We start from the raw sequence: 25981 nt of genomic DNA, 5'->3' as shown, positions 1-25981 counted from the left end.
AATGGTCTGCAATATCCCTCTGGTCACCTGTCCTGGCTGTGTCTCCTCCCAACCTCCCAAGTACCCCCAGCCTCCTTACCAGCCTAGGAGTCCAAAAAGCAGAAAAGGCCTTGGCTCTAAGAAAGCTCTGCTCAGCAATAACAAAAACCTCTCTGTCTTATCAACTCTGTGTTCAACAGAACTCCAAACACATCCCCATACCTGCTGCTGTCAAGAAAATTAACTCTGAACCCAGCACACCTATCAACTCCATGCTCTTGTCCAAAGTCTCTCTCTCCAGCTCTCCTGTGGACTCCTCAAGTACTGCCAGGTGCTCTGGGCTATCCCCAGAGCCTTTTCCTTCCCAGGCTGCTGGCATGAAGCTGTTACAAAGCCATGGCAATCAGGCAAGAGGATATTTGTAGCCTGGCCATAGGAAGGATGTAATGAGAGGCTGCAGAAGAGCAGCCTGTGAAAATCTGAGTGTCCTCAGAGACAGGACAGTCCATCCAACACCACCAGAGCTGTTCTGTTGGGAACAGAAACACGTGTACCAGCTGCAGCTGGTGGGATTGATCAAGGAAGTCCCCAGACCCTGTTAAGTGATCCTGACATACCATGCTGCAAGTCAGCAAATTTGGGAGAAATTCTGAGGAAACTGTAACAAACAACTGTCAACTGATTTCAGGGTGGGTGTGAACAAGCAACTCTAAAACAAATAGAGTATTTCTGTTTTCTGTGGAATTCTGTGTTTATAAAAAGAGGCTCATTTCCAACTCGGTATGTATTTAACTGATCCTGACATACCATGCTGCAAGTCAGCAAATTTGGGAGAAATTCTGAGGAAACTTAACAAACTACTGTTAAACCATTTCATTATGGGTGTGAAAAAAAGCCCTTGAATAAAAAAAAGAAAACTTCTCTTTTCTGTGGAATTTCCTGTTTATAAGAAGAGGCAAAATTATGACTGTGTAAAGATTGCAGTGGCACTCCTGAGGGTTCAAACAGATCTTTCTCCAGGAAGAAAACAAAAGGAACGCTTCAGCTGCCAGTTCTGGGACTCTGCTTCAAGGTAAGCTCTTGCTCCTTCCTCACAATTTACTCCAATATTAAAAATCTTTCCTAAGCTTTGGAATGAATATATATAGACAAAGCCTAGGTTGGAGATGGAGAGATCCAAGTAGCAATCAGAGCTTGCACTGAATTTTGCGGTCAGGAGAGCAAGGAAAGAAGGAATGATTTGGGAAAGCAACTCAGGCCAGCTCACCTGAAAATTAACATCAGTTTTTGAAATAGAAGTAAGCAGGAAAATATTGATTACCAAATCTTCACCCAGGACCGTGCAAAAAACCTCTAGAAAATAAGAAGTATGGTAAGAACTCTAATCCCTGCTTGGGAAATCTAACAACTATCTCTTCCTGGAGAGTATATAAACCCAGACAGTCTGAGACTGCAGCACAGGCATTTGAGATTCTCTGTCATTTGGGACTGTGAGCAGCATCCTGTGCTGCTCTTTCTCACGGTAGGTGCTCTCTATATATCTATTAACTTAGATATTAAGTTAGTTAGATAGAATTGAAATCTCATGGTGTGGGTGATGCAGAAGGAGTTTTCAGACACTTCTCTGCTTGATTTGGGGCAGCTGTGGGCATGCTCTGCCCACTACTGTAAAAAGTCCCTACTTGTGGTTCGTGTTCTCAGTTTCCAGCTCATTGGTACGCACCTTCCTGATCCAGGGGTGAAAAAGAGAAAAAGGACCACATATCTTAGGTCAGAGCAGGGCTGTGTGCAGCTCAACATCCTGAATTCAATGGAAATGGAGAGATGAGGGTCAGGGAGAAGGATAAGAAAGGAGCAAATGTACAAGGTGATTTATCAAGCCTTCAGCAGTCCTCAGGTCAGACTCTTCCCAGCCTGAGATGGGCTTTGTGCTTTAGAGGCTGTGGCAGCTTTCTCTCCCAGGAACCCTTGCAATTGCCTGTCCTAGCTGCCTTATTCCAAATGCTGATGATTTTAAATCATTCCACTGAGTGTCCGGCAGTGCAAATCCCAAACCTGTGCTGCCTCTGAAAGGAGACAAAGCCTCTAGCTTGATTGCCAGCATCCCAGGGAGCTTTTCAGCAGTTTTCTCATAAAGGAATGATCTTACTGACTGCTGAAAATCACATCACCACTGAGAAAGACAAAAGAGGACAGGTGGCTGTGCAAGAAATAGAAATTCCTGCACTGGTTCCTTTGACTGTACAGGAAAATCAATCATCAAAGCTAAGGATGGGCATCAGCAGGAATCCCAAACAACTTCAAGAAGGAGCTGCCCCTCAGAGCTTGCATTGCAGCAGCCACTGCGTTGATAAGATAGAGGTGTTCTCCCTCATGTTTGCTGCTACCATCTGCTTGGCCCCTTTCATTTTCTCTCTCCATGTGTCTGCAAGTTCAGAATCTGGGGTTAGATGTTGTGGAAACACAAGGTGAGCAGCAGGACCCCATTGTCCAATGTCAGCTGAGAGGCAGGACCCCAAGTGGATCATTTGGGGTTCAAGATTGGGTCAGAGTGGAGGAGCTAAACCCTGGTTTAGGTTTCACCCTTATTGCCCTCATGATTTTTCCATATCCTGGAGGACAGAAATTTCTCCTCTCCTGGTCTCTCATGATCCCCTCCTCTGCCAGCTCTGTCCCCTGCACGAGAAGGCTCCAGGCCATGTCCAGCTCTCTCCAAGCTGAGTGTCCCTCTGCATTTGCCTTCCAGGAGAGCAAGAGCCCTTCCCTGAAATCCTCTCATGATGCTGGGGCTGCTGCTGCTGCTGCAGGTGTTGTCCAGCTGCCTCTGGCTGGGACACAGCGAGGTGGTGCCATCCTTTGCAAGTTGTCCTCAGTTTTTCTATGAGGGAACCTTCCCAAATGATGTCCTGCATCCAGACAACCCAGCCTGGATCTGCCAGCGCTTCAGCAACTCTTATCGCTATGCCACTCTTTATGACCGACGCAGGAGAATTCCAGTCTACTCTGCTTACATCTACAAGCCTGGATCTGGCAAGAGACCTCATACATGGTGGTTTGTTGAGCCTCAGGTGAGTGTCTCTCTCACAGCACATCACCTCCCAGTGAATCAGAGATGAGCTGCAGCATTTAAATTACCCCTTTTATTCCCTACCACCCCACTACACACACACACACAAATAGATCCACTGGATGAGAATTTCCTCACTTAACTGCAAACAGCTGCACCACATGGTTCCGCTGATGCAACTGAGACATCAGGAGGAGAATGAGATGAATCATATCCCAAAGATGCCCAGTTTCCTGCCCTGACCTGACAGGAACAGCAAATCAGATTACTTGGCATTACATGACAAAGTCAAATGATTCCCCTCCCTGTGCCCTGCTGTGGTGGGAGAACAAGTGACAGGCAAAAGATATTCAAGAGCAGCTAAATTTGAGGAATCAATAGTCCTGATGGGATCTGATCCCCACTTTGCCCTGAGCTGTTTTGTCATCCCTGATAGAGTTTATCTACTCCCAGTGAAGAGTCCAACAGGCTTTGTGAGTGGTGTGAGAGAAGTGAAGAGAAACTCAGAAGGAGGTGAGATGGCCCAGGGACAAAGCCTCAGGAGAAAGGACACTGGAGATGTGAGCTTCAGGTTAAGAGAGGAAGGATTTCTGAAGTGACATTTCAGGCAGTGAAGAGTGAGGAGCATCAGTGTCAGTCCAGTCAGAAGGCTGTGATCTCCATCCAAGGGCAGTGACCCCTGAGCACCTTTGGCTTGTGAATTGGTCCAGAAGGATCCAGCAGACTGACAGAACTGCAGAAGCTGTAGAGCCCTCACCAATGTCTTCCAGACAAACTTCAGTAGAACAGGCCAGGCCAATTGCAGAAGGGGAAAACAGGCATTTCCTGTCATTGCTATGGACAGAGTGGCAGGATTGTTTGGGGGAAGGTGAGCCAGAGAAGGAAGCCACATGCCCTACTCCAGAGGATGACTAAATATGTTTCCCTGAAAATGAACAAAAAATATGTTGAAGGTATGAAAAAGATAATAATTTCATCTTATTAGGCATAACAACTCAAGCAACTAATCGGGTCTTGCAACACTGCAGCCTCCAGATAAATGAGAGATGAAATTTCTCTCTTTTTATAGAATCATAGAGTGGTTGGTATTTGAGGGAACCTTAAACCCCATCTCAGTCCAAGTCGCCTGCGTGAGCCAGGTCACTTGCCATTAGACCAGCATCCTCCAAGCCTTATCCAAACTGGCATTTTCCTCATGGACCTAGGAACTAGGCCACCCAAAAACTTGGATTTTGTAACATTTTCTAGAGGTCCTTTTAGAGGATTTAGTTTCTCCAGGATTCTTTTGGGATTCCAGGCTCCTCTCAGAGGCTGATCATTTGTAACTCGGTTTCAGTGATGCTGCAGAAGATGCTCCCTGGCCCAGAGCTGCTCTGAGATTCATTCTTAGCACTGCTGCAATAGATTCCATTTACATTCAGATCTTTTTGGTTCCTGAGCAAATATATTCATCTTTGAATGAACTGCAGCCCTCCCAGGGAAACCTCAGCTCCAGGACTGATTTTCTAATATATCTCCCTGGGTATGGTGTTAGAGGAGGCAGCCTCTGGTGTTCCAGATGTGAGGTACACTTGTAGCAACAACACAAAACAATCACAGAATCTTAGAATAGCAGTGTGGCAGGAGAGAATGCAGGGAGAGCCCTGGGCAGATTTGGGCTGTGGAGAAAGGGGGAAAGGGAAGTAGGTTTGGTAGGGGAGGTTTCTCACCAAAGTCACCTTTCAATCCTAAGAGTGGAAAATGCTCCTTGTCCCATGCATGTGTCCATGCTCCCAGCACAGGCTGCAGGCTGGATCACAAAGGTCTCAAGTCAAAATGAGAGCAGATTCTAGCTGCTTTCTCTTTAAAGCTTTTGTGTTTATACAGGAGGGGCATGTGTATGATTTCTCTCAGATTTATACATTTTCCTGCACTGAGAACTACAAAAAGTGTGATTTTGATCATCAGAGATTTCTGCACCAGGGAAATCTCCTTTCCCATTCTAACACCTCTTTCTCTTTCCCTGTCCAGCTGATAAATAAAAATAATCTTAAAGACATGGAAAGAGAGTCAGTCCTCATAAATCAACACAAGTTCACCTTAGACCAAATCAAAGACAGCCAGGCTGTCCTCGATGACTACAACAAAATGACTGGTTTGGACCGTGGTCACTTGAGCCCCAATGGCCATCAGGATGGTAGAGAGAGCAAGACAGCAACCTTCACCCTCACCAACATAGTTCCCCAGGACAGCAATCTCAATGCTGGCCAGTGGAATGTCTACGAGGCCAAAACAATGGCCAAAATGAGCAACGGCTGTACAACCACCTACGTAATCACGGGTGCCGTGCCCGGGAACAGCTACGTTGCTGACGGGAGGATTAACAGACCCAGCCACATCTGGTCAGCTGCCTGCTGTGTGGTGGGCACACAGCCCAAGAAGGCTTGGGGAGTCATTGCGGAGAACAACAAGGACAAGGTGGAGAACCTCAGCCTGGGAGATCTGGAGGCCAGGTTGTCCACGTTGTACAGGGGTAGAACCGTTACTCTGTTCAACAATACTTGTCCCCGGAAATAAGCCTCACACTCTTAATGAAAAAGGCTCGCTGGCTTTTCCCATGTGTCACAGAATCACAGAATCACAGAATGGGTTGGTTTTGAAGGGACCTTAAAGCCTTAAAGATCATCTCATTCTGACCTGCCTGCCATGGCAGGGACATCTTCCACTACACCAGCTTGTTCCATGCCCTCCCCAGCCTGGCCTTAAATGGTTCCAGGGATGGGGCAGTCAAAACATCTCTGGGTAACTTTTACTCACACAACAGTCTGCTCATGGTAATTTACTTCTATAGAATACCCCATCTAACCCTGCCCTCCCTCAGTGTGAAACCATTCCCTCTTGTCCTGTCACTCCATAGCCTTGTCCAAAGACCCTCTCCAGCCTTGTCTAAGACACATCCTTTAGGTACAGGACTCTCAGGAGTCTGCTCCAGGCTGAACAAGCCCAGCTCTCCCACCCTCTCTCCACAGCAGACATGCTCCAGCCCTCACAGCACCTTCATTACCTCCTCTGGACTCCAGTGCAAACCAAAAGCTTTGTATCCTGCCTGTGCTGTGGGCCCCAGAGCTGGAGGCAGCACTGCAGCTGGGGTCTCAGCAGAGCAGAGTAGTGTGGGACAAATGTCCTGTGCAGCGTCTGTGCTGCTTCCTTCTCTGGTGTGTTTCCAGCTCTGGCCCTCAGGGCTCCTCCTCCTCTGCTCAAAGGCACCAAGATGTGGGCACAGCCAACAGCTGCTTTGCTGCCCATCTCAGGAGAGAGCTCTTAGGGATGAGTCCTCTCCTCCTTAGCTGTCCCTGAGAGTGTGCAGCTGACTTGTCCCTCACCTTAGGAAGGCTGTGGGACCAGAACACCTCACATTGCCCAGAGACCTTCTCTGGAGATCTCCATGTCTGCAGATACCCAAACCCCTACAACAGATGATACTGGACAATCTGCTCTAGCTGATCCTGCTTGAGCCTGGAGTCTGGACTAGAAGATCTTGAGAGGTCCCTCCAAAATCCAACAGTTCAGTGATTCTGTGAACCTGGCACATGCTTTTTTTTTTTGCTTGCTTTTGAAACTGCACCATGAGAGCAGCACCTGATGTATCAGACAGCCAGGCTTTGGCATCACATAAGTAGAAAGCTTTGAGCAGCCAAAGTTAAATTCCTGGGATGCACTCCTAGGAAACCTGCATTCTCTGCTTCTCAACCTTATTGGCAGATTTATGGGAAACTGATTTGAGCTAGTGAATTCAATGATTGTAACAGATCATTCTGTGCCACATCATTAGGTTTACAAGAGCTTACAATAAAAGTTTCTTCCTGCAGTGCTGGATTGTTTATATATTGCTATATTGCTTATATCATGTCTTATATTCTATACTCAGACAGGAGTTTTGTCCTGGGAATGGGCAAGAACAATGTGGGCCAGAGTGCCAACAGCTCATACAAGCTGTGTCAATTCCAGAGGTGCCAGCTGGAGACTGGACTTGTCAGCTCAGGAGCTGTTGTTCATCATCCTCCTGGGTCTCATTGCTCAGCCAGGACCAACCTGTTTGGGGGCTGGACTAAAACATAGGTTCTGGTGGAGGTGCAGAGGGAGGCAGCCCCATGCAGATGTCTCCAGCTGTGCTGGGCTCCCAGCTCTGACTGCAGCCAGCAGAGCTCCAGGCCAGCCTCACCTGCAGAGAGAGATGCACCCCGGGCCACTGCAGCTGCCCTGAGGTTTGGAGAACCCCACTGGGGCTGGCTGATGTGCTGCAGCATCCTGGGCAACACCCACCCCCAGCTGGGCCAGCAGCCACAGGCCAGGCCCATTCCCCAGGGGCAGCTCCCAGGGCTCTGCACAGCTGACACAGGGACCCAGATCCCAGCACAGACACGGGGCACTGCCTGGGAGCACCATGGACTTCTGCTCCTGCTGCCTCCAGCTGCCAGAGCAGCAAGAGCCCTGCCTTGTGCCAGCTGGGCTACACAGAGACGTAGGACAAGATTTACTTTCTTAAGAGAGCAAAGTGATGACATCTCTCTCACCACCTTTTCTGGACAGCTCCTGAAATCCCAGGTCATCGCCTGGATGGATTTTTTCTCCTGGGATTGTTGCAAAGAGGTGAAGATAGTATAAAAGAAAGGCTTCATAAAATATGGTTTAGATGGTGATACTCTAGCTAAGATAGAAGTAGCTTGTAAGTTCTCATAAAGAAAAGGCATAAGAATGAACCTATTCTTAGAGAGAAAAGTAGTTTTGACCAGCATAAACAATGAATCTGACCCATGAAAATCAGTGAAGAAATTTTGTAACCATATCTGAAGAGTGAAAATTTTATACACGTATACAATAGCCCTTACTGACCAGTGAACTGAGTTTTACTCTATTAGGCTTAACAAAGTGCCTTCTGGATTTACATACAAATATGAGCTTTGTGAATAAATAATTGGCTTTTCTGCATGAGAACACTGAGTCCCGTCTCCTTATTTATTAGAACAAGGATCAAATGCTGACACAGACCTTGATGGGATGAAAGCATCAGTGTGATTTCAGGCTGAGGCACCTCTGCAGACACCTCTGCTGAAAGTCAGGGGACTGTCTCTGACTTGATCTCTCACTTGAGACCACATTCATCCCCACCATTACTCATGCCATGACCCATTGCATCCTCTTTCCAGGCCCTGGAACCACTGGCTGCTTGACCAGCTCTCGTGGTTTGCCACTGGACAAACACCAGGCACACACAAAAGCTGCCCACTCACCCTCCACTGCCACAGCAGGGCAGAGGAGAGAAAAAACAATTAATGAAGGGTTCATGAGTTGAGATAAGGACTGGGAGAAAACACTGCCAGGGCAAAAACGGTTCCACATAGAGATAGAAAGGGAGTTGACTACTCTCAGAATCAGAGGAGGATAATGAGAACTAAAATAGCCCTTAAAAACAGCTTCACCCAACCCTTCCCTCCTTCCCAAAAACAGCACAGCAAGACAGAGTGTGGTGAATTTTGATCAGTTCATCACTCAAGGTTTTCTTCTGATGCTCAGGAAGTGGGGTCCGTCCCATGGGAGACAGTTCTCCTTGAACCTCTCCAGCGTGGCTCCACTCTCATGAGCAGCAGTCCAATCAAAACTGCTACAACATGATTCCCTCCCACAGGCACACAGTCCTCCCAAAAGTGCTGTGGCATGGATCATTCTTCCGTAGGATGAAGTCCTCCAAGATGAGGCAGCTCCTGCCTGGGAGCAGGGGACCCCTCTTTCCACCAGGTCTCCCACTGGATCACAGCCTCCTCCAGACATCCACCTGCTCCTGTGTGGGCACCACTCCCACAGGCTGTGGGTGGATCTCTGCATACCCTGTGGATCCTCTTGGGCAGCAGGGGCACAGCTGCTTCCCCATGGTCTTCACCACAGCCTCCAGCGGAATCTCAGCTCTGGCACCTGGAGCGTCTCCTGCCCCTCCCTCTACACTGACCTTGGTGTCCCCATGTTGTTTCCTTCACTTGTTCTCACCACCTCCTCTTCTCTGGATGGAATGAAATCTGCACGCCCCTCTTCATTTTGATTTTCTTCCCACATATGTTATCACTGCACACATTACCAACATCTCTAATTGGCCGAGCCTTGGCCAGCAGCATGTCCATCTTCAGAGCCATCAGGGATTGGATCTGCCAGACATGGTGAAAGCTTTTTGGCATCTCCTCACAGAAAGCGTCTCTATGGGCCCCCTGCTACCAAAAGCCAGGCTGTGCAAATCCTACACACCAACCCCAGAAGTGCCACCTCTATCAGCTTCCCACGCTCTTCCCAGCACCTTGACCCCTGGCAGGAATCAGAAATGCCCTGCCATCCACAGCCAGCTTGTGAAATACATGGGCAGCCCAAGAGAGAAAAGGAACCCCTTGCATTCTGCCTGATTTCATATATGACCAGTGTTGCTTTCCATCACTTCTAATCAGTGCTGGGGGACTGGGGAGGTCCCAGGGGCCTGGAGTTTGGTCATTGTCACACCCACCCACAAGAAGGGCTGCAAGGAGAATCTGGGCAACCACAGGCGTATCCACCTGACCTGGCTTCCCAGAAGGGTTATGGAGCAGATTGTCCTGAGTGGGATCACACGGCACATACAGGATCACCGAGGCATCAATCCCGGCCAGCAGGGCTTTAGGAAAGGCACGTCCTGCCCAGCAAACCTCATCTCCTTTGATCACCAGATGACCAGCCCGGTGGCTGAGGGGGGAGGCTGCAGAAGTGCCTGCCTGGGCTTCAACAAAGCCTTTGGCACCATGTCTCACAGCATTCTCCTGGAAAAGCCCTCAGCCCACGGCTTGCAGAGGGGCTCTCTTGGCTGGCTCAGGAACTGTCTGGATGTCCATGCCCAGAGAGTGTTGGTGAACAGTGCCACATCCAGCTGGCGTCAGGCCACAGGCGGTGTCCCCCAGGGATCACTGCCAGGCCTAGTCCTCTTTAATATCTTTACTGATGATCTGGATGAGGGGATTCAGTGAAGCCTCAGTAAGATCACAGATGATACCAGGTTTGGTGGCAGACTCAGCCTGCTGGAGGGCTGGAAGGCTCTGGAGGGGAAGGCCTGTGAGGAGCAGCTGAGGTGTAGAGATGGAGCCAGAGAACAGGACTGAGGGCTCTGCTCAGCTCATCACAGGAGTGGACATGTTAACATTGGCAGGCCATAAGCCTTGGCAGGCAGTGCGGCAGTGGCTAACCGTACCTTGAAAAGGGAAGCAGAAGATAATGATATGCTGATTATTTTTAGCTTATGTAAGCTTGTACATTCTTGTAGGGGTCTGTGCTTGCCTATAGTGAAGCAATGTTATTGAGAAATATGAGATATGGTTGCTACAGTTATTGTTGCTTAAGCGAAGTGCTATCGATTAGTAACAGCTGAAAAGGGGTATATATACTGAATCTTTGTGATCAATAAACTGACTTTTTGCATGTGAGTAATCAGTGCCACACCTTTAATTGGTTCCCACTGTGTGAGTGTGAGGAGGGCCACTCAATGTGAGTGGCAGGTGATAATGCCACACGGAACTTCAGCGAGGGCACAGAGGAAGCAGGAGCCTGGCCGGCAATGAGGAGCTTGGAGGAAAGGGAGATGAGGTATGGGGAACTATGGGGAAGGGGGTGACAGCCCATGAGAAAGATGTATTTGAACCTACTACAGACCTGCTGGAAAAGCACAGCAATTCTTTGCTCTTGCATTATTTCAAAGCTATGCTCAAATGGACAGCATCTCAAGTCCCAGGAGTTACCTTGTCCACAATCTTTATGGCAGACTTTTGGGACAATGTGGGATGTAAACTATGGAATACCACAATGAAAGGAGATAAAACTGTTGCACAATTACTCCCCTCTTGGAGAGTGATTTTTGAGGCTTTAAAAGCCCAAGAAAAATTCCATGCAAAAGATAAAGGGGATGTCGCTTACCCTCCTGCTGCTGCAGAGCCTCAGAACTCTATAATCTGAAGAGGCCGTGTCTCTCCTGGTACAGACTTTTTAGCCCCTGCAACCTCCCCTCTTGCAACTAAGAGGGAAAAGGACTCCTCAAAATCTATAGGGGCATTTGCTGCTGGGTCTTGCCCAGATGACAGTGAAGACAGTGAAGGGGATCCTTTTAACCCTGAACCTGTCGACCCTGAAGAAGAGCCAGACCTTTATCCCCCTGATCCCGATCCCAATGACACCTGGGTTTGTCTGAATCATCAAGTCCTAAGGGAGGGGGGCTTGGACACTGCCAAAAGAATTGTTGCATTGGTCATGTTTTTGGGATGTGAAAACGAACTGCCCATTTGGAACAGAATCTTTCTCAAACATAAAGAGCTCTGGCAGGCAGTCACAGAGCATGGTGTCAGTTTGCCATATTTTACGAGCTTGCTGGATTTGGTGTTTGCAGGCCACATAATGCTGCTGCATGATTTAAGAACACTAGCCCACTTGCAGTTAAAGCCTGACTCAATATGCATTATGGGAAAAGGAGAGGGAGAAAAGCTTGTGGAACCTTCCTATATCTTATATGGGTCATGTTAATCAGACCCTCGCAGCTCTCACACTTCACTTATGGGAATGGGACCATACTCAAATCCCACTGACCGTCCTCAGGACTGCCCAAGAGAAGTCCTCGAGGGAGTCCGGGATGCAGCTCATCAGGCTTTTTTTATAGTCTCTGATGCAAAAACGCCTCAGAAAGCATTCACAACCATAGTCCAGGGACCCCAGGAGCCCTATATATTTTATTGACTGCCTTAAGCAAGCCCTTGAACATCAAACTGATAACCCAGAGGTTCATGAAATTTTGCTTTTAAAACTTGCTGTTGAAAATGCAAAGGTTGACTGTAAAAAAACTCCCTAAGTCTTTACCTTACCATGACCCAGCCCTGACTGAAATGGTTGAAGAGTATAACCATATCGGCACATTAGAATATTAATATGAAGCCATGGCCACAACTTTTACAGCCATTAAAGGTCCCTCTAGGACTGCAGAAGTTTATTTTTGCTCGGGCCAAACCTGGCCACTTCAAAAGAGACTGCCCTGCTTTAAAACAAGAGAAGCCCGAATCCACAGTCGTGTGCTCACAATGCCATAGCGGCCTGCATTTTTCTAACCAATGTTGCTCTAAGTATGAATCTAAAGGTCACCAGATCCTGGGAAACCAGAACCAGAGCATGGGATGGCACCATGCTCAGACACAAATGCCTCAGCCGCTGCAGACACTGCCACCACAGATGCTGACTGCAGGTTCCCAGCAGAGAGGTCGCCTCAAGTCTTCGCCCAGCAGGTGCAAGCAGCTCCAGATTTGACTTGGCAACCTCAATTACAGTAACATTACTCGATTCTTCTGTTCATCTACTTTCTACAGGAATTTTTGGACCACCTGGGCCCCAGAAAAGTGCCTTCCTTTTAGGGAGATCATCAACTGCCCTTCCAGGACTTTTTGTACTCCCTGGAGTCATAGACACAGACAGTAATGATGAAATTAAGATAACGGCATGGACCCCTTTTCCACTCTGTACTGTCTCCCAGGAAACCCATGTTGCACAGTTGATTAATCTTCCACATGATTCACTACCCCCTGTAAACGAATGCAACACGAAGGTGGGAGGATTTGGCTCTACAGGAAACCCACAAATATTGTGGGTGCAAGAAATTTCTGACAAATGTTATAAATGGGCCAGGAGACCTGATACTTTGAAAAGCCTATATTAGTCAGCTCTTTCAAGGGGGAACTCGAGGGGTCGCCTGCGCCGTCGCCACTCCTGTCGTTGTTCTCGCTCCCATCGCCGTTCTCGCTCCTGTCGCAGCTGAGGAGTTGTCAGACGAATCTGCTGCTCTCGTCACAGAGTCGGGAGTTCCGGCCTCACGGAAATCCCCAGGAACTCAACTGGGCTCGTGTGGTCTAGGGGCGTCACTTCTTCCCAGTCTCTTTGTGGTCATGGCGAGGCGGCAGAAGCAGAATTCAGTCCTTAGGTAGCTGAGGGTCTTCTCGGTGTTGTAGTGTCTCCCTTTTATCTGGATTTTGTGCTGGGTCATGGCTTTTGGGTCCGTTTGCAGGCAGCTGCACTTCGGTTTTGGAGCGGTGCACCATGGAAGTCCTTGGATTTTCCTATTAGGCGGGGCCGGCAGTTCGAGGAGCCGGTGGGAATGGCGACAGTCTAGCCCGACGGAAGGGGAGGGAACCTGGGGTTTTAGAGGGGGTATACAACTTGGAATAAGATTTTTGAGGGTACAAACTTTGGTACAAACAGCATAATTTTCTTAACAGACAGGTTACAACTGGCATAACATTTGAAACAGTACAACTTTTTTAACAAATGACAGACTGTGTAAGAAAATGGGAACCTCTTACATTTTATTCATTTCAACAAAGGTCTCACTTGCAAGTGTACCCAGTCGTTACAGGGACAGCAGATAATGTTCACTGGTATTTTAGATACTGGAGCCAATGTGGCCGTCATTTCTCAAGCCAAGTGGACCCCCACCTGGGCCCTCACAGAGGTGCCCCAAGCCCTCACTGGGACTGGGGGGAAGCAGTTGCAGTTACCAAAGTCACCACCTCATTCAAGTGATGGGACCAGAAGGCCATGTAGCTTGTGTAAATCTGTTTGTTGTGCTTGTGCCTATGGTGTTGTGGGGACAAGGTGTACTTTCACAATGGGGTTTCAAAACTGGATTTTTAACTGGGGCCATTGTGGTGCGCAACACCCTGAAATTAAGCTGGAAAACTGCGACACCTGTCTAGATGGACCAATGGCCCCTGCTGCTAGTTAAGTTAACACACTCACTGAACTTATCGAAGAACAACTTCAGAAGGGGCATTTAGTCCCCTCTACCAGTCCCTGAAATTTGCCTCTGTTTGTAATCAGAAAACAAAATGACAAGTGGTGCTTGCTCCACCACCTCCACAAAATCAACATTGTAACAAGGACATAGGAACGGTTCAGCCAGGTCTCCCATCTCCCACCATCATCCCCTGTAACTGGCATTTGACAGTCATTGACCTAAAAGACTGATTTTTTTACATCCTTCTGCATCCTGATGATGTTCCTAAATTTGACTGTTCTGTACCAAGCACTATAATGCTGCTCCCTTGCAAACCTATCACTGGGTAGTTCAACCTCACAGAATGAAAAACTCACCCACTATGTGTCAGTGGTTTGTTGCAAGGGTCCTCAGTCCCATTTGCCAAAATATGACTGATGTCCTTTTGTACCATGACGTGGATGACATTTTGATTGCAGCAAAAACCAAGAGGTTGTGGAGTAAGCCCTAGCCCTTGTCATTGCAGCTGTAACCCAAGCAGGACTCTGTGATGCTCCTGAAAAAATCCAGTGTCAACCCCCTTGGAAATACCTTGTCTGGCACATTCAGAACCAGTTTATTTCTTCTCAGCCTTTGTAAATTCAGACATTCACACCTTGCACAATGCCCAACATTTTTCAGGGACCATTAACTGGGTTCCCTCCTTATTAGTAATTGCAAATGCAGATCTAAGCCCTTTGTTTGATCTGTTAAAGGGTGAGCCAGATTTTCTATCACCCTGGAAGCTTACACCAGAAGCTTGCCAAGCATTGCTACAAGTAGCTAATGCTGTCTCAGATCAGCAAGCAGCCAGATGGGCCTCTGAGCTACCCTTTTCTTTGACAATCTTGAACCCAGCTAAACAACCCCATACTTTAATTTACCAGTGGGACCCTAAAGCGCCAGTCCCTTTGTTGATCTTAGAGTGGATATTTTTGACACACCAGGGGCAAACTATCAGCACCCAGCATGAAATGTTTGCTTTGCTTATTGTAAAAGCTTGACAAAGGTTAACCGCACTTGCTGGTGTAGATTTCTGTTCAAGCTACGGTTGTTCTGTTACTATGATTTATTTACAGAGGCTATTACAACAGTCTGAAGCATTTCAAAAAGCCCTGACTGACTTTTCTGGGCAACTTTCTATTCATGCCCCAAAGCACAAGCTCATAGCCAGTTTTAACCTCCTGATGAGGCCCTAAAGAAGCAAGATTCTGTTGCAAGCTGTAACTGTCTTTACAGATGGATCTAGTTGCACCCACAAGTCAGTGATGCTTTGGTGGATGTCCTGGTTTAGGGCAAATTTGGGAAGAAACCTCTGAATGGGGTTCCTCTGGAGAGCAAACCCAAATGGCCCCTCCCCCCAGACCGTCCAGGAAAAAGAACTTCCTCAGAGAAAAGTGGCAAAAATATTTATTTAATAAACAAAATACCCACAAGCATGAAGAATGAAAAAAATATGAAACAATAAAACCTCTCACTGCTCCATAGAGAGATGGCAAAACTGAGGAAGTCCTTGCCAGGAGTTAGCTTGGTTCTCTCAGTCTCTTATTGGTCCCAGTCCCTTTGGTGCTGGAAAATGCCGAGGTCCAGGCCCTGGTGGGCCACTGATGCCAGATCCCAGTCCTTCTCTGGGTTTTCAGTCCAGAGCAGATTTAAACAATCCTAAGAAAAAGGAAAAAAAAAAAAAAAAAGAAACAAAAACCGTCCAGGAAGCTTCTTTGCCTCAGCTAGCTAAACTAACTATAAGGGGAAAAAAACCTCTCTCTCTGGCCGCTGTCCATGTATCCCATGAAAACACAGTCCTGAGGAAGAGAGAAAGAAGAATGCGAAGGAGTGAACACTGTTTTCAAAACAAACTGCGCTCCTCTTCTTTCCATGCTTCACTCTCAGAACCCCTCTTAAAGGTACAGAACTCAGCATACAGCACACACAGAACAGATGATTTGGGGTACAGGCATCACAGTCACCCCAGGACAGTGGAACATAGATCACAAGTGATGGGATTCAGATGTAACTAGTGTTTCAGGTTCTCCTCAGATTGCTGAAATGGTAGATGTTGGGTGAGCCTTTCAGCCATTTGCTATCCCTTTCTTCCTAATAACAGACTCTGCTTATGTTGCAGGAATTGTCACGAGAGCTAAAGCTGCTGTACTCAAAAATGCATCCAACAAAGAATTATTTTGGTGGTTCCAACAACAAATAATTATTTTGGTAGTTACAACAACTTATTTTTCTTTTAGATGCCAGGAAATACCCCTACTTTGTAATGCATGTAAGGTCTCATGCAACTTTACCTGGTTTCATTACAGAGGGGTTTCATTGCAGTTAGTTAGATTTACTAATTTTACCTGTGCAAGTGTCACCTGATTGTTTTACCCAAGCAAAACATAGTCACTCTTTTTTTCCCCAGAATGCTGCAGCACTGGCATGCACCTGTGGTTTGACTCAGTGCCAAGCCTCTAGCATTGTGTCTGTGTGCCCAGACTGTCAAAGGCACTCCTTTCCCTCTCTTGCTGGAGATGTTAACCTTAGAGGACTCCAAAGTCATCAAATTTTGCAAACAGATATTATGCACTTTCCTGAATTTGGCACATTCAAATTTATTCACTCCTCTATAGACAATTTTTCAGGTGCATTGTTTGCCTCCTGTCACATGGCTGCATCAGCGAAAGATGTTTGCCATCACTTTGCAAGTGCCTTTGCAGTCCTGGGAATTCCCTCACAAATCAAAACTGACAATGGCCCAGCGTACATTTCCCAGAGGGTTGCTAACTTCCTTGCCCTCTGGAGGGTAACACACAGATTGGGGATTCTCCATTCCTCCACAGGCCAAACTATTATTGAGAAGGCCCACAGTTCATGTATGCATCTGTAATTACAACAAAAAGGGGGAATGAGCTACCCCAGCTGAGTGATTACAGAAGGCATTGTATGTTTTTAATTTTTAAAATTGCTCCCTTGAGGATCCTAACCCTCCAATGGTAAGGCATTTAACCAACATCTCCCAGTTAGAAGTTAAACAGAAGGCCCCAGCCCAGTTATTAGGGCCCTAGAAACCGGTAGGATTATGGGACCTTATCTCCTTGTCACATGGGGAAGAGGTTTTGTTCGTGTTTCCACAGAGAGTGGTCTGAAGTGAATCCCAGCTGAAAACATGAGACTCTTCAGAGAATCCTTGAATACCTCTCCTGAGAATCCGGATCACCCTATCACTCCATCACTGGTAAATCCAGGCACCGCAGCCTCAGTTCCAGAGACTGCTGAGGCCTTCTCCACCCGACCACCATTTCAGCCAACTTCTACTTGATTTGAGAAGACTCATTGATTTTACACTGCTCTTTGAATTCTGTGGCCAACTCACTCCAGAGACAGTAAGAGACAGCATTGCAAAACAAGCCTCTCTTCATGAACAGCAGTTGGAATGATTTAAGGAGAGACTTGAACTTGAGAACAACCCTATTCCTTGCTTTATTTGCAGAGACTATTCTCATCAAGTAGGGGTTTTGTGTCAGCCTCAAAAGTGTAACAAATGGTGGTAATGCATCTCAAACTGCCATCATAGTAACTGCCTGCAATGTGATCCTTTATGTTATTAGTGTGGTGATTGTATTAAGATTTGCATGTGGGCAGGAGTATGGCTGGCTCCCACACTGGCATTATTTGGGGTCAGATTTGCCCTTTCAAGCTAATCCTTTTGGTAGGACTCAGCCTTGACAATGGAGGAGTGATTGCAGTGCCACCCCTTCCAGATCATAATGTTTGGCTTATGTTAGCTGAAGCTTTAAATGAAACTATAACTGTGACCATTCATGACCTTCCCTGGTGATTCTTTCCAAACTTGCTTAATAGCTATGCCTTTTAGAGAAAAGTGAATGGGATACTTTATAACATTTGACAGCTCAAAAAGAATGTACTGCCCCAGGCCGAATTGAGACTGTGTGGTGCTGTAATGAAAGTTGGTGTAAAAAAGCAGGTGAACCAGCTGGATGGTATTTTTCTAATGACTGTGGTTGAGGGGTAGATAACATTAGGATCTTTCCTTCCCTTTACATTCAGCCACAAGAATAAGACATTTTTGAATTAATGCAGTCTTTTGCATGTTTCTTTCTAAATGATACTGCCAGCCTCTATAATGAGAGAAGATTTGGCCTTGATGTTTCAGGTACAGGAATTTATGCCAATGTTTCTGCCTGGTCTAATCATATCATGCCTCCACCAGTTATATCTGGAAGCTATGCTATTGGATTATTAGACAACATATTTTTAATATGTGGAAACAGAGCTTGGAAAGGAATACAAGGAAGGGCTGTAGGAGGTCCTTGCACTTCTGAGCGACTAACCATGTTTCACTCTTTACAAGAAAACTTACCATCTTTGCATGAGTTAGTACAAGCACAATGTAGTACACACATGTATAGCCCAGACTGTAATAATAGTATCAAGCTTGGAACCACGGAGCCTGAGTATTTGCCTCAATTATTCCATCCATTGGCAAAGCACATGCACTAAGAACTTTTAAAAACCTTGTCTGTTGGTTTGCAAAGCAAGCTAATGCTACTAGCTCAGCTTTAGCAGGTTTATTAACAGTCATAGATAACGTGAGACATGCTACACTGCAATTTAGAGCTGCAATTGGTGTTTTGCTTTTGGCACATAAGTGTGGTTGTGATGATTTTGAAGGCTTATGCTTTATGAACCTATCTGATAACTCTCAGTCTATCCACGCTTGCATACAGGCCTGTTGAGATAGAGTTATGAAATTAAGAGTTGTAGATGAAAGCAGCTGGCTCAGACATATACTCGAAGGACAGGGAGACAGGGAATTACTGGCTGGCTTAAGCACTTAGTTAAAATGGGAATTTATGTGTTAGCCATACTGCTGCTTATGATGATGTGCCTGCAATATGTTTCACAGTGTGCTCAGAGATGAATCGATAAGTCCACAAAAAAAGATTTGAATGAGTAGAAAAGAAGGGGGAGATGTAACGGTGCAGTTAGAGAGCAGGACTGACAGCTCTGCTCAGCTCATCACAGGAGTGGATATGTTAGCATTGGCAGGCCACAAGCCTTGGCAGGCAGTGTGGCTGTGGTAGACCCTACCCTGAAGAGGGAAGTAGAAGATAATGATTATGTTGAGTATGCTTAGCTTATGTAAGCTCATACACGCTTGTAGGGGTCTGTCCTTGCCTATACTTAAGCAACGTTATTGAGAAACATAAGATATGGTTGCTACAGTTCTTATTGCTTAAGTGAAAAGCAATTTATTAGTAACAGCTTAAAAGGCATATATATATTGAATCTTTGTGATCAATAAACTGACGTGCATCCAAGCAATCAGTCCTGTCTTTTGGATCACCATTAGCTGGTGCCCTTTAGCCCAGAAGAGGGGGCCCTGAGAGATTATTTCTCTCTACAGCTCCCTGAAAAGGGGCTGTAGCCAGCTGGGGCTCAGCATTCTCTCCTAGGCAACCAGGGAGACCATGAAAGCTCAAGGCCTCAACCTGCACCAGGGGAGATTCTGGGGAGGGACATCAGGAGGAATTTCTTCACAGGAAGGGTGATTCAATATGGGAATGGACTGCCTGAGCATGTGGTGGAATGTCAGTCCCTGGAGATTGGATGTGGCACGCAGTGCCGTGGTCCAGTTGACCATGTGGTGACTGGTCCAAGGTTGGACTCCACAATCACAGAGGCCTTTTCCAACAGAAATGATTCTGTGCTTCTCACAGCAGCCCAGCTTGCAGCTGAGCACAGGGCTGCCCCAGCTCCACAGGCATGCTGCCAGGCACTTTTCACCTGGGATTGCCTCTGTTTCCTGCTGAGCCTGATGTGAATGGGGAATAGGGATGCAGCTCATTGCTGAGCCCAGAGCTGGCCCATGCCCACGGTGGGGTGGGAAGCACCTCTGCTCCCTGGAAGATGCAGCTGCACTGACATGGCAGGACAATTTTGCAGTTTGCTCTGTCTGTCCATCTTTGGGGAGAGCTCTGGGCTCCAGGGTGTCATAGGCATTTTGGACACTTAGGAAAAAATTTTTTTTGCTGGGAGATGTGAGGAGACACTGCAACCTAAGGCCACTTCATTGCAAAGCGGCTTGGACCATGCACCTTGCTTAGTCCTTTTCCAGTGACACCAAGGCTTCACAGTCTTTGGACTGAACATGTTGCCATGTGCTGTCATAAAAGAGAAGGAAACAGGAGAACCAAGACAAGGGCATCTTCTATCTTCTGCTTGAGAGAGCAGCTGGGCAAAACTTCGTTGGTCCATCTGAGAGCCAAACCTTTCTTTTAATCAACTTTAATAAGATTATATTGTAAGCTCATACCTCTAATTTCTGAGGAACTATTTATCTGTTGTGTACCTCGGTGGGTTTCTGTTACACTCCTTGCACTGATGTTCTCACTTGCTGTACATGGGCAAAATGCCCCTTGCTATTGGCAGTCATGTGTGGAGGTGTTCAGGAATGCTGCTTCCCAAGCGCTTCAAATGTGCCACACACCTGAAGACTCAGCAGAGAACATTCTAAACAACCTGCTCTAGCTGATCCTGCTTGAGCCTAGAGTCTGGACTAGAAAATTTTGAGAAGTCCCTCCAAAACCTAACAATTCAATGATTCTGTGGTCACGTGTAGGTGCTGGAGCAGCAGCAGCTGCAGCTGGTGGGATTGATGAAATGATCAAGGAGGTCCCCAGACCCTGTTAAGTGATCCTGACATACCATGCTGCAAGTCAGCAAATTTGGGAGAAATTCTGAGGAAACTGTAACAAACAACTGTCAACCCATTTCAGGCTGCGTGTAAACAAACTTCCCTAAATAAAAACAGAAAATGTCGCTTTTCAGTGCAATTCTCTCTTTATAAGGAGACACAAATTTATGACTGGGTATAGGTTGCAGTGGCACTCCTGAGGATTCAAACAGACCTCTCTACAGGGAGAAGACAAAAGGAACGTTCAGCTGTGTGTTCTGAGACACTGCTTCAGGGTAAAGTCTTGCTCCTTCCTCACAATTGACTCCAATATTCAAAGACTTTCTTGAGCTTGGGAATAAATATATATAGATAAAGCCTAGGCTGGAGTTGGAGAAGTTGGAGATGTCCATGGAACATTCAGAGTTTAAGCATCCACTGAATGTTGCAGCACTTTAGTATTTTTTGTTATTCAGAAGGGCAAGGTCAGAGGGAATGATTTGGGAAAGCAACTCAGGCGAGCTCACCTGAAAATTAACATCAGATTTTGAAACAGAAGTAAGCAGGAAATTATTGAGTACCAAATCTTCACCCAGGATCTTGCAAAAAACCTTCTAGAAAAACAGAAGTGTGGTCTGTACACTAATCTCTGCTTGGGAAATCTAACAACTGTCTCTTCCTGGAGAGTATATAAACCCAGACAATCTGAGACTGCAGCACAGGCATTTGAGATCCTCTGTCACTTGGGACTGTGAGCGGGATCCTGTGCTGCTCTTTCTCACGGTAGGTTTTCTATGTATCTATTAAGTTAGATATTCAGTAAGATAGATATATTTGAATCTCATGGTATGGGTGATGCAGAAGGACTTTTCAGACACTTCTCTGCTTGATTTGGGGTAGCTGTGGGCATGCTCTGCCCACTACTGTAAAAAGTCCCTACTTGTGGTTCGTGTTCTCAGTTTCCAGCTCATTGGTCAGCACCTTCCTGATCCAGGGGTGAAAAAGAGAAAAAAGACCACATATCTTAGGTCAGAGCAGGGCTGTGTGCAGCTCAACATCCTGAATTCAATGGAAATGGAGAGATGAGGGTCAGGGAGAAGGATAAGAAAAGAGCAAATGTGCAAAGTGACTTGTCAAACCTTCAGCAGTCCTCAGGTCAGACTCTTCCCAGCCTGAGATGGGCTTTGTGCTTTAGAGGCTGTGGCAGCTTTCTCTCCCAGGAACCCTTGCAATTGCCTGTCCTAGCTGCCTTATTCCAAATGCTGATGATTTTAAATCATTCCACTGAGTGTCTGGCAGTGCAAATGAAATCATCCTTGCTATCCCAAACCTGTGCTGCCTCTGAAAGGAGACAAAGCCTCTAGCTCGGCTGCCAGCATCCCAGGGAGCTTTTCAGCAGTTTTCTCATAAAGGAATGATCTTACTGACTGCTGAAAATCACATCCCCACTGAGAAAGACAAAAGAGGACAGGTGGCTGTGCAAGAAATAGAAATTCCTGCACTGGTTCCTTTGACTGTACAGGAAAATCAATCATCAAAGCTAAGGATGGGCATCAGCAGGAAACCCAAACAACCTCAAGAAGGAGCTGCCCCTCAGAGCTTGCATTGCAGCAGCCATTGCGTTGATAAGATAGAGGTGTTCTCCCTCATGCTTGCTGCTATCATCGGCTTGGCCCCTTTCATTTTCTCTCTCCATGTGACTGCAAGTTCAGAATCTGGGGTTGGATATTGTGGAAACGCAAGGTTAGCAGCAGAACCCCCATTGTCCAATGTCAGCTGAGAGGCAGGACCCCAGGTGGATCATTTGGGGTTCAAGACTGGGTCAGAGTGGAAGAGCTGCGTGTCTGTGTGAACCTGGATGGGGCCAGAGACGTGTTGGAAGTGCAGCCTTGCTGTTCTTTCCCTGCCCAATGCCCCAGGAGATTAAAGCCCAGCTCAGCATTGCAGGGGGCTGAGCAGAGTCCCTACCCAGCTGCAGGTGTCTGCTGTGGGAAGGTGCTCAGAGCACGAGGGAGGTGGGCAAAGGTGACCTTGTCCCAGGGCTGTGCCTCAGTTGCAAGTTAACCTTGCTGTGAGAGCTGATTACACTCGTGGTGGGTTTGGCTCCTCCCTTCTACGGGCTGACTTCTCCCACTGCTGCCTCCTCTGGGCACCTAAACCCTGGTTTAGGTTTCACCCTTATTGCCCTCATGATTTTTCCATATCGTGGAGGACAGAAATTTCTCCTTTCCTGGTCTCTCATGATCCCCTCCTCTGTTAGCTCTGTCCCCTGCACAAGAAGGCTCCAGGCCATGTCCAGCTCTCTCCAAGCTGAGTGTCCCTCTCCATTTGCCTTCCAGGAGAGCAAGAGCCCTTCCCTGAAATCCTCCCACGATGCTGGGGCTGCTGCTGCTGCAGGTGTTGTCCAGCTGCCTCTGGCTGGGACACAGCGAGGTGTCGCTATCCTTTGCAAGTTGTCGTCAGTTTTTCTATGCAGGGGCCCCTCCAAACCGTGCTCTGGATGCACCAAGCTCGGTCAAGATCTGCCAGCGCTACAGCAACTCCTATCACTTTGCCACTCTTTATGACCGACGCAGGAGAATTCCAGTCTACTCTGCTTACATCTACTACCAGGGATTTGGCACTAGATCTAAATCATGGTTTGTTGAGCCCCAGGTGAGTGTCTGTCTTACCACACATCACCCTCCAGTCATTAAAAGATGACCTGCATCATTTAACCAATTTTTATCCCACTTCTCTACACACATGCAATTGAACACACTGAATGGGAATTTTCTCATTGAGCTTCAAACAGCTGCACCACATGGCTCCTCTGGTGCATCTGAGACATCAGCAGGAGAATGAGATGAATCATATCCCAAAGATGCCCAGTTTCCTGCCCTGACCTGACAGGAACAGCAAATCAGATTACTTGGCATTACATGACAAAGTCAAATGATTCCCCTCCCTGTGCCCTGCTGTGGTGAGTGGCCAAGTGATGGGAAAAAGGCATCCAAGAGAGGCTGCACTTGAAAGACCAACAGTCCTGCTGGGATCTGATCCCCACTTTTCCCTGAGCTGTTTTGTCATCCCTGATAGAGTTTATCTACTCCCAGTGAACAGTCCAAGAGGCTTTGTGAGTGGTGTGAGAGAAGTGAGGAGAAACTCAGAAGGAGGTGAGATGGCCCAGGGACAAAGCCTCAGGAGAAAAGACACTGGAGATGTGAGGGTCAGGTTAAGAGAGGAAGGATTTCTGAAGTGACATTTCAGGCAGTGAAGAGTGAGGAGCATCAGTGTCAGTCCAGTCAGAAGGCTGTGATCTCCATCCGTGGCCAGTGACCCCTGAGCACCTTTGGCTCAGGCTTGGTCCAGAAGGGTCCAGCAGACAGACAGAACTCCACAGGGTATGGAGCCCTCACCAATGTCTTTCAGAACTTTGGTAAGACAGGCCAGGGCAATGAAGGAATAGAAGAACAGCAAATTCAGGACCTCTATATGGGCAGAGTAGGAGGAGAGCTTTGGGTGAAAATGTGAAAGATCATAATGTCCAAAATCAAGAGGAGGGCCAAAGATGCTTCTCTAAAATGAACAACAAGGTATTGAAGCTTTGAGAAAAATAATCATTCGCACTTGTTACTCAAATGAACCTGAGCAAATAACCTGGTTTTGTTTTAGTGCAGCCTCTACATTAGGGAGGGAGAAAAACTTTTATCGTTTTGTAGAATCATAGAGTGGTTTGTGTGGGAAGGAATTTCATAGGTCATCTTAATCCAACTCCCCTGCATGGGCCAGGCTACTTGCTACTAGACTAGCATGCTCCAAACCCATCACTGGCCTTATCTTGACCCTGGACACAGGATACCTGAAAAACCTGTGAATTTGTCAACTTTCTTCAGAGGCCTTTTTGGAGGATTTAGTTTCCTCAGGACTCTTCTGGGATTACAGGCCCCTCTCAGAGGCTGATCATTTGTAATTTGTTTCCAGTGATGCTGCAGAAGATGCTCCCTGGCCCAGATCAGCTCTGATGCACATTCTTAGCACTGCTGTAATAGATTCCATTTACATTCAGATTTTTTGGCTTCCTGAGTAAAAATGTTCCTCTTTAAATGAACTATAGCCCTCCCAGGGAAACCTCAGCTCCAGGACTGATTTTCTAACACACCTCCCTGGGTATGGTGTTAGAGGAGGCAGCCTCTGGTGTTCCAGATGTGAGGTACACTTGTAGCAACAACACAAAACAATCACAGAATCTTAGAATAGCAGTGTGGCAGGAGGGAATGCAGGGAGAGCCCTGGGCAGATTTGGGCTGTGGAGAAAGGGGGAAAGGGAAGTAGGTTTGGTAGGGGAGGTTTCTCACCAAAGTCACCTTTCAATCCTAAGAGTGGAAAATGCTCCTTGTCCCATGCATGTGTCCATGCTCCCAGCACAGGCTGCAGGCTGGATCACAAAGGTCTCAAGTCAAAATGAGAGCAGATTCTGAGCTGCTTTCTCTTTAAAGGTTCTGTATTTAGGTAGGAGGAGCATGTGTATAATTTCTCTCATATTCATAAATTTTTCTGCAGTGAGAATTACAAAAAATGTAATTTTGACCATCACAGTCATCTGCTCCAGCGTAATCTGTTTCATTGCATGCATCCTCAGTACTGACACTTTTCCCTCTTCTTACCCTTTCAAGCTGATCAACTCAAGTTTTCCTAAGCAAATGGATACAGAGGAGTCCATCAGAGCTCGATACAAAATCCGTCCACAGATAATGGGCAGGAATCAGGCTCTCAACCAAGACTACAGCCACCTCCAAGGTTTGAACCGTGGTCACTTGAGCCCCAGTGGCCACCAAAGGGGTCAGAACAGCAAGACGGCGACCTTCACCCTCACCAACATAGTGCCCCAGCACGCCGCACTCAACATGGGTACCTGGAATAACTATGAGAAAACAACAATGGCCCATAGAACTAGGAACTGTACAACCACCTACGTCATCACGGGTGCTGTGCCTGGGAAGAGCTACATCTCCAATAACAGGGTTAATGTACCCAGCCACATCTGGTCAGCTGCCTGCTGTGTGGTGGGCACACGGCCCAAGAAGGCTTGGGGAGCCATCGCTGAGAACGACAAGGACAAGGTGGAGGTCCTCAGCCTGGGAGATCTGGAGGCCAGGTTGACCCAGTTCTACGAAGGGGAAAAAATTATGCTGTTTACGAATGCTTGTCCCCGGTAATAAGGCTCACACTCTTAATAGAAACGGCTCACTGGCTTTTCTCATGTGTCACAGAATCACAGAATCACAAAATGGGTTGGTTTTGAAGGGACCTTAAAGCCTTAAAGATCATCTCATTCTGACCTGCATGCCATGGCAGGGACATCTTCCACTGCACCAGCTTGTTCCATGCCCTCCTCAGCCTGGCCTTAAATGGTTCCAGGGATGGGGCAGTCAAAACACCTCTGG

At 47.0% G+C, this 25981-nt stretch overlaps 2 protein-coding genes across 2 annotated transcripts; both read left to right on the top strand.

Moving 5' to 3' along the window:
- Window positions 1-985: 985 nt before the first annotated feature.
- On the top strand, window positions 986-25753 carry LOC136361145 (endonuclease domain-containing 1 protein-like). The gene is made up of 3 exons (XM_066318866.1): window positions 986-1051; window positions 22896-23211; window positions 25211-25753. Exons 2-3 carry the CDS (start codon window positions 22930-22932, stop codon window positions 25751-25753), a joined length of 825 nt encoding a protein of 274 aa, XP_066174963.1. The 5' UTR covers window positions 986-1051; window positions 22896-22929.
- LOC136361142 (endonuclease domain-containing 1 protein-like) lies at window positions 1010-6404 on the top strand. Its single transcript, XM_066318862.1, has 3 exons — window positions 1010-1051; window positions 2726-3047; window positions 5057-6404. Exons 2-3 carry the CDS (start codon window positions 2757-2759, stop codon window positions 5600-5602), a joined length of 837 nt encoding a protein of 278 aa, XP_066174959.1. The 5' UTR covers window positions 1010-1051; window positions 2726-2756; the 3' UTR covers window positions 5603-6404.
- Window positions 25754-25981: the final 228 nt, after the last annotated feature.

Source organism: Sylvia atricapilla, chromosome 5 (assembly GCF_009819655.1).
Source record: "Sylvia atricapilla isolate bSylAtr1 chromosome 5, bSylAtr1.pri, whole genome shotgun sequence".
In the NCBI taxonomy this organism is placed as follows: domain Eukaryota; kingdom Metazoa; phylum Chordata; class Aves; order Passeriformes; family Sylviidae; genus Sylvia; species Sylvia atricapilla.
The sequence above is the reverse complement of the archived record's forward strand: the minus strand, read 5'-3'. Positions and strand labels throughout refer to the sequence as shown.